Below are 8,343 nucleotides of genomic sequence, written 5' to 3'. Positions count from 1 at the left end.
CTAACTCTCACACCAGTATGCATCTTCAGATTGGACTGTATTCAAACGATTGTACAAAGCAAAGAACACAAGTCCCGTGTGTCTCAGTTCAGCCGCAACGTGTTGCTCTCCATTCAGTTCAAACCTTTGCTTTGTTAGATGTTGGGCAGGTGATATTTATGCTTCACCTGCTTCTTGACGTCTGGTGCCGGTGAGACGTTGCTGTTTGGTAACTGAGGCAGGTACTGAGCCTGGAGGAAGAGAGAGGGAAGTAAAGAGAGGTCCCAAGAATAAATTACATGAACTCTTGCCTGTGTATTTCTCTAACATTGTTGTGGTACTGGTGAAAAAACCTTGTCAGGAATACACTAAGCATATGAATGTAGATACCAACTCTTAGCAGCATCTTTGAAGCCTAAAAAGAGGTGAATCCTTCATACTAAAAGATATATTTTGGCTTGAGTCTTAGTAAAGTATCTGTGAGTAAGACACTGAACTTCTTCTAGCTCTTCTTTTATCTCTGGCTGTCTGCTAGAGCCCCAGTGACCGAGCAAACTAGTGACAAACTCGAGGACATGTGTGGCTGTAGCGGGGACACATAGTCTCTAAATATCATGTAACGGGTTGGTTTCTCACACCGTTAAGCCGCTGTGTTGCATACATACCCCTGCCTGTCTGCGTCGGGAGCCTTTGTCGTGTCGTCTTCCCGGGCGCTCACCCTCACGGCCCCAGTTGGCACCTCCTTCCTCCTGGAAGTAAGGCAGCTCCAGCAGCTCTTCACAGGACAGCCTGAGAGAGGGGTCCATCACCAGGCATGACTGCTCACACACGGACACACAGAGGCGGCATTTCAGAGCATTGACTGTCCCTTGATAAATATATTTTATACTGACCAGACCCAGACTATTGAGTCATCATTTGTTTGTATTTGTCTGTTACACATTAAAAGCTAACAAAATACTGGGTTTTCAGGTTGATATGACATCAATTTATTTGAAAGTTTCGAAAATCTGCCAATTATATCAGCCATTTTTTTTTTTACTGTTTTGATAAGGGTCCCTTAAAGGGAAACACCACCAATTTTACACATCACATCAAGTCTGTTTACGTGTTTTGGGGAGTAACTCCTGCATGTGTGCAAGTTGCATAGAGCTGCAGGAAGCCTCAAGTGATCATCATTTAGCTAGCAGCTCAAGATGCTAATACCATGAAACACCCCAATCTGTATAGTCGAGTGAATAGAGTCAAGTGGCGTTGTGGGTAATGTGGGTAACGCCAGGTTTGACAAGGAAGAAGAATGCATGAAATAAGAAAAAAAAAACAATAATTTTGGTTCTGCTGCATTGATTTTGATGCTTAAAAAAACCAAACCTACGCAATCCATCAGGAGTCCGACAATGTTATAAGAGTGCAATGCTAAATCGGAGGAGAACTCTTTTAAATTATGAAATTATATATTGTATTATATTGTGACCAAGATATATACTTAGAGGAACATTTTATAGTTGGAAAATAAATGCGTCAGTGCCCCCAGCAGACAAATTACTTTATGTAATGGCGACACTGTTTAAGAACAAACATATCGTAGCTTTTCTGTACAACAACTTCTTGTACTTATCAACCTACACAAATTATCCGTGCTAAGCTAAAATCGACCAATAATATCGGCTATGTCAATATATCAGTCCAGCTCTATTACATGTAAGCATAACATACCTTCATGACCTGGAGAGCATGAGGTGACACTCCATGGAAGCGCTTTTCCAAGGGCTCCTAGGAGGAAAAATAAATTGGAAATAACGACATCAACCACACTTATCGCCTCTCCTTTGAGAACATGCGGTCTCAGTGTTAACGAGATTCATACCGTCGTGTCCGGTTCAGGAATACTGACTCCACTGAAGAAAACATTGGAGCGGAAGACCTGCTGGTGACGAGGGATCAGGTCACCTGAGGTCAGAAACGAGATAATCAGAATCTGCACCTGCTAACAAAATCTCAGCCGGTGTACGTATCGGTGGAAATTTCTGTTCAAAAAATGTTGAGCCATCTAAAATTTGCTAAGACTGAGCTGTAATATTGACAATACATATCAGCTTTTGGTGTTATAAAATCAAAATCAAAGGTATAAGGTATACAGTTCTCTTATACATTCAACAAACCCACAAGAGAAGAGTCCATCACAGAGGAGGCAAAGTTTCTTCAGGGTTCCTTTACTCTCAACCTGCTTGGTTTGGTTCAGATTAACTCTGGTGTGTTTCCTCATCATGTTCAGTTCATTTAGGCTGTTAGCATGGACCAAACAACTGGATCAAAAATGGCTTGAAAAGGTGGATCTCGGTCCGCTTTAAAGCTAATTCTGGTGCGAATCATTTGTGGTGTGAAAGCAAAACAAACCAACCAAACCTCTGTGTGTTTCTGTATTAGATATGTGACTTAAGCATGAATTCAAAAGCTGCTACAATTAAATCCATCTGCGGTTGTCCTATGCAATCTGTATACACAATCTATATAATAATGCAAGTGAGTTTGACAAACAATGAATACACAAAAAATACATCATGAAATGTGCATCCATAGGTGTTATTTTACTTTAAGCGTTGACTGATATGACCCCTTATCAGTGTACCTAGAGTTTTTCGGATGAGGTAGAGCTGGTCAACGTCAGACTTCCCGGGCCAGAGTGGATTCCCATGGAGCAGCTCAGCGAAGACACATCCCAGCGCCCATACGTCCACGGGGGGCCCGTACTGGGTATCCCCAACCAGTAGCTCGGGGGCCCGGTACCAACGGGTCGCTACGTAGTCCGTGTAGTCATCCTCTGGTCCCGCTGAGTATACCATAGACACACAGACAGATGGAGACAACTTGTAGGGACACACATGCACTTAGATGCTGAATAATGAACACTAAATAACACGTACGTTGTAGAGGAAGGGATTACAAGGCATAGTGAATGACTACATGCTAATGTATGGTAACATAACACCGGAACCAAAGGCAGAAAGAGTCAACAGAGACATCAACCACAGAGAGAAGTGGCCCGAATGGTCTTCCTATGCAATGCATTCATTCAAACATTGAAAGTGAGGAGGCTGTCGGCAGGAGCTGATATAGGTTCCGTGTTGAATAAGTCATTAGAGGCACCTTAACACTAAACGCACATAAACGCACCGGCTCTCTGGACCTACTCAGAATGCGGGCGAAGCCAAAGTCGCAGAGCTTGATGACTCCGGTTTTGGTGAGGAGGATGTTCTCCGGCTTTACATCACGGTGGATGCACTGCAACAAACGCCCATCATCAGCATCAGGGATTTAGGCAACATGATACGTAGTCTCTTAGCGACAAAGAAAGAGGCTTATATTAAGACTGACAGATTAGGAATCAGAAACCTATACACATTTTAATATTGAAACTAAATACCGCAGAACAGTCAGTGAGATGATTCCCACTGGGGGGAATTTAAGCCTAAACAAAGTCAGACTGTGGGCTGGAATCTGTTTAATTTTATATAAACAAGTTAGTGTAGTTGTTCACATGGTTTGTGATATGAGACAGGACAGATTTCTAATTGAAAACACAGCTGCGCTTCAAAATCCAAACCACCTGATCAACAGCTTGATTCTCTCTCTCTCTCTCTCTTTTTTTTTTTTTTTACTGAAAAATAAGCTTATCAGATTTAAGCTGGATTTCCAAGGTAAGACACAATTAATTGTCACAAGTTGACACATTTCAAGCAACGCTATGAGCAGCAGCAGTAAGTGACTTAACTACACTGGAATGAAGTTACTTTTGCAAGTGTTTAACTGATTTAATAGTGAATAATAACTTGATATGATCACTTCATAAGCAGTATGGAGAGGAGTGGCATGTCAGTATTGATTTAAAGTAGACAGAGCTCAGGATATAAAAAGTGTGGGAGAAAATCAAAGGTTACATATAAGAGAAAACACTTTTTTTTTTACCAGATAAAAACATACTGACATTGTGCTTGTGACAGAAGTTGACAGCCTGTAGAGTCTGCCACACGATACTTTTCAGCTGAGCCTCGGGTACCCTATGGAGAACATGAGACAAATGAATATTGATTGTTGTAAGAGAAACAAAGCGCAACCTATTTACTAGTCATGTTTTCCTCATCTATTATTCCAGCGATTTCTCAAAAGAAGTGGTGCTTTACACAGCCCTCTTGTCGCCCGGGTAACCTTAGGCCTGTCTCTAACAGCAACAGCGCCTTTGTTTTCAGGAGCAGCTAGAGTTTCTGCTCCACAGCCTTGTGGGGAAAAAAGAAGAAATAGTCAGACAGCAACTAGCCGTCGTGGCGTAGGTTTGCTGCGTGATAAAAATCAAAAACTCTCATTTAAACTCTTATCTTCTGACCATAGATGGTATGATGAGTGCTCAAATCATGGAGCCATGAGAAGTTAGTTATCTTTTGGCTCTTCCTCCCTCACTTTACTGCCACCGTTTGTTCTACATCTTTGAAATCTCTTAGCAACAGTCTTGACTTCTTCTTTTTGTGATTCACCCTGTTTCCCTCCGTCTCATCAGCAGGACTCTTAAAGGATAGGTTCACAATTTTTCCAAGTTTGTCCTAAAACAATAGTCAGGTGCCCCGAATGAACACTGACACATGTTTCTCTTGCTTTTTTTTTCATTCCTTTTGTTCACACCGGTGATCCCAATCAACAGCCATCCTTCTGTGCAAAACTGTACTTGAGTTTAGTTGAAGCTAATATGGGGTGTCAGCCGTAAGTCTTCAAAGCTGCAGTCCTTTTACTGCCAAACTCTCTCCTTTTTTTTTAACAATCCTTCCACTGCTGCCGAACAGGAAAACACTGTCCGTTGAGACACAGAGAAGACATTTCTTATTAAAAAAAAAACCTATAACTGTGGAAGATTTCCACTTTATTTGAGTAACTCAGACAGGACTGGAAACGATGGCTGTGGATTTTGGCCCCCATCACTTACACTGTAAACGCTTTTGAGAGGGATCTTTTAAAGGTCAGTATAAACAAGAGGAGTGATTACAGCAAGCCAAACCTCTTTCACTGTTCAAAAATCATTATTGTTTGACAAATAAACGCACACACATCGAGTTACACGGTCAACCAAAAGCCAAACTGAGGGATGACTCCTTAAAAACAGACATCATTCATCAAAACAGACCATTCATACACTTCTGAAAATGGAAAGTGAAGGATTATCTCTTATTTTCCGCGTATGTGGCCCTTCGTTATCTACCACATCTCACTTCTTCTCTAATTCAGAACAACTCACGGAGAGTAAACAGATACGTTCAAACCTCTGTGTGTCCCCTAAACCTACCCTCGAGGGTGTTTGTCCAGCTCGTTGAGGACCGTCTGCTCACAGAACTCGAACACCAGGTGGAGCCGTCTTTTCCTCCTGAAGACCTCCAGCAGGTTGACCAGATTCACATGTTTCAGCTGCTGCATAATCAACAAAGGACACGGACACAGTATCAGCGATCCAAAGCACCCGGCGTGGACAAAATGTTTAATTAAAGATACTTCTACTGTTACACTCACAATTACTACGACAGCTAACAATAATGATGGCAAACTAGGCGTGACACGTGCCTAACAAAGTGAAAAACTTAGTGAGTACTTGTGTGGTGCTAGATGTGAGCAAACTTGATCCTATTAGGTGATCTCTTCTCACCTTCAGCATACGTATTTCTCGCAACGCTATCTTCTTAATGACAGGGTCGTCTTCAGATTCCACAAACTTCTTGATGGCGACTATCTGGCCGGTATCTCTGTGTCTGCATTTGAACACCACGCCGTAGGAACCCTCACCGATTTTGGCCAGCTTTTCATATTTCTCCATCGGGCAGTTGGTAGCTGTCACCTGTCAGGAAGCAAAACACAAAAATTCACTCAAAAAAATAATAAGGCTGGACCATTACTATCACCCCAAATGACAGAAAATAGTTATCACATTTCTATTTTCATTTGGGACTTGATTAAAAATTAAAACTAATTAAAGGGTTTTAATTATTTTTCAAAAGGTTGTAACCTGAGATACCTGATGATTCCTTAGAACTTCAGCTGTTTGTTGTCAGAACTACTCATGCAGACTTATAATTACAGTTGTTGTTGTTTTTTTGTCACAATCTGCATAAATGCTCAGAGTTACAACTCACCTGTCCAGAATCTGAAAGGGTCCTCATCGACAAGTCAGCAGTGAGCTTGAGGATGAGTTAAAGTCCATCAAAGCTTACATGTATTTGTGTGCGGCCACTCCTCCTTAACGTTGTTGTTCAGTAATGATTTCAGAGGTCTCTCTTGCTCTCTCTCTCTCTCTCTCTCTCTCTCTGATGTCTCCACGTCCTGCAGCGCGTCGTCAGCACCTTGGTTACCTTCTCTGTTATTATCCGCCTCCGGAATAAGTCACTGACTCAAGGTTAAATCTTCATCTTGAATCCGTTTTAATGTTGTGTCCCGTAGTTATGGTCGTGAACACGGCAGTAACGGCCCAGTTCACTCACTCATTGCGATGTTTAACTTGCCTCTTAGAAACTGCGCTGAAAAAAATGCAAGAATAGTACGGCACGAGACAGGATAGCAATTCACAGAGCCGTCTACGTACGTTAAACACGCATGCGTTGTAACTAAGGGCAGGTGTTACAACGTGAGGTGGATGAACATCAAGATAAAGTAGCCTAGACTAATGTTTCTTAAGTTTTTTCACGTCAAGGACCCCTAAACTGACACAAATTAGACCACAGACCCCCATCTGATTGTTTTTAGATGTTTTATTACAGAAACTTAATGAAACCCATGACCAAAACAGTCACATTCTGTCATTGTGTTACTTATGGATGGAAATATAGTGAAAATAAATGATTCCCCTTTTTGCTGGGGACCCCCTGGAACGCCCTCAAGGACCCCTGGGGGTCCCCGGACCCCACTTTGAAAGCCACTGGCCTAGACCGTTTCCCTGAACAACAATAGTAAGTTAAATTCTGTAATAGTCTAAAGTGGTTACAGATGTTACTTTTGTCAACTGTTCATTTTAAAAAGGAAGTAGTAATAAAATACTGTAAACAGAAAAGAATAATGGATAATGAAAACATTTCCAATAAAGATCAATAACAGTAGGCTAATCAAATGACATTTTACTCAGTTGAACCAAATACATCCTCTGTAATAATCACTATTTGGACCCAGCATGTAAAGATAGAGGAAACAATGAGACATTATTCTATTTATAGCTTTTCTGTCATATTACTTATAAATCCTACACATACCCTTATTGTTCTTTACCTATAATCAGTGGTTGGCAGTAACGAAGTAGGAACACATTTACTCTAGTACTTAGCCTGTACTGCTACTTTCACAGCTATATTTACTCTTAAGACAAAGGTTTTACATCCAAAATATGTAATCAGCTTATAAAATAGGATCCATTTTAATACCTAACAATAAAATGAGCTCTGCTTTGAGTAGCCACAACATTAAAATGCATCAGTAATAATGATCTAATAGTAACATTGACATCAGCCATCCAGTGGCATAACGTGTACTGTTACTTTTGATACTTTTATTATATATTACTGATAATACTTCTCTACTTCTACTTTAGTAAGTTTTTGAATACAGAACTTGTAAGAGAGTATTTTTTAGCTGTTACAGCTTTTACCTGTAAGAGTCCTTCTTCCACTCTTGCTTATAATGTCCTATTGTATTATTGTGTACTTTAAACTGCTTTTATACAAGGTCAATATAAAAATAGGCAATCAGTGCATGAGTTGCCCAAATAAACTCCAGAGCGAGTCTCATTCCACTGCCCAATATTCTCACCAGCTGCAAAAACTGCTGAGAGAAACTGACATCATGTTATTCTGTCACAGATATGAAATGTATACAGAAACAACTCTGATGTGGTCATATGATTTGTAGACTATCTCTTCTTTCTGTTGACTGTGAACTCCCCCCCCACCAGCGTCCTCCGTTGGCTGGTCTGGTTCAGAGACACTTGGGGTTTTTTTTTTTTTTGCCACAGCTCTTTGGGACGATTGCTGAATCACAAAAAAAGAATCACTTAGAAGTTCACAGCGAATGATGGGAAAGCAGACCAAACCTTGAGGCACACTGGCACTGAAGCCCTGCGGTGAAGGGTATGAAATGCCCCATGGTAGACTGGTAAGACGTGTCAGTGGGGTCGGTAAGGCACGGAGGTCATTCGGAGGACCATGCAGTATGTTATAAGACCATAACAGAGCAGAGAAAATAGATCAGAGTGTTTACTTTGGGTTGTGAATCAGGTTTTATTTGCATGACAGGAACACCTGTGTTGCTCTCATTATATTAAGAATGTACGTTAAATATATACTGAGC

General features: G+C 41.0%; 1 protein-coding gene across 2 annotated transcripts; it reads right to left on the bottom strand.

Moving 5' to 3' along the window:
• Nucleotides 1-16: 16 nt before the first annotated feature.
• LOC122984522 (cyclin-dependent kinase-like 1) lies at nt 17-6,697 on the bottom strand. 2 transcript variants are annotated; one of them, XM_044355023.1, is made up of 10 exons: nt 6,225-6,697; nt 5,663-5,851; nt 5,309-5,430; nt 3,965-4,037; nt 3,171-3,261; nt 2,609-2,809; nt 1,847-1,929; nt 1,696-1,752; nt 645-797; nt 17-230 (listed from the first exon to the last, which is right to left on the bottom strand). In XM_044355023.1, the coding sequence occupies exons 2-10, from the start codon at nt 5,828-5,830 to the stop codon at nt 135-137; spliced, it is 1,044 nt and encodes a 347-aa protein (XP_044210958.1). In that variant the 5' UTR covers nt 5,831-5,851; nt 6,225-6,697; the 3' UTR covers nt 17-134. The 2 variants fall into 2 exon arrangements, with proteins under 2 accessions (XP_044210958.1, XP_044210957.1); XM_044355022.1 differs by having other exon boundaries at nt 6,147-6,696.
• Nucleotides 6,698-8,343: the final 1,646 nt, after the last annotated feature.

Source organism: Thunnus albacares, chromosome 6, assembly GCF_914725855.1.
Source record: "Thunnus albacares chromosome 6, fThuAlb1.1, whole genome shotgun sequence".
Classification (NCBI taxonomy): domain Eukaryota; kingdom Metazoa; phylum Chordata; class Actinopteri; order Scombriformes; family Scombridae; genus Thunnus; species Thunnus albacares.
The sequence above is the reverse complement of the archived record's forward strand: the minus strand, read 5'-3'. Positions and strand labels throughout refer to the sequence as shown.

What these genes read in the sequence shown, in the direction of transcription:
- LOC122984522 (XM_044355022.1), bottom strand. Translation starts at nt 6,173, where the DNA reads ATGAGGACCCTTTCAGATTCTGGACAG. An exon ending in ACTTCTGTCACAAGCACAAT is followed by an intron (nt 3,262 to 3,964) that starts GTCAGTATGTTT and finishes CGTTTGTTGCAG; the next exon opens with TGCATCCACCGTGATGTAAA. An exon ending in CCCGACGCAGACAGGCAGGG is followed by an intron (nt 231 to 644) that starts GTATGTATGCAA and finishes CTCTTCCTCCAG; the next exon opens with GCTCAGTACCTGCCTCAGTT.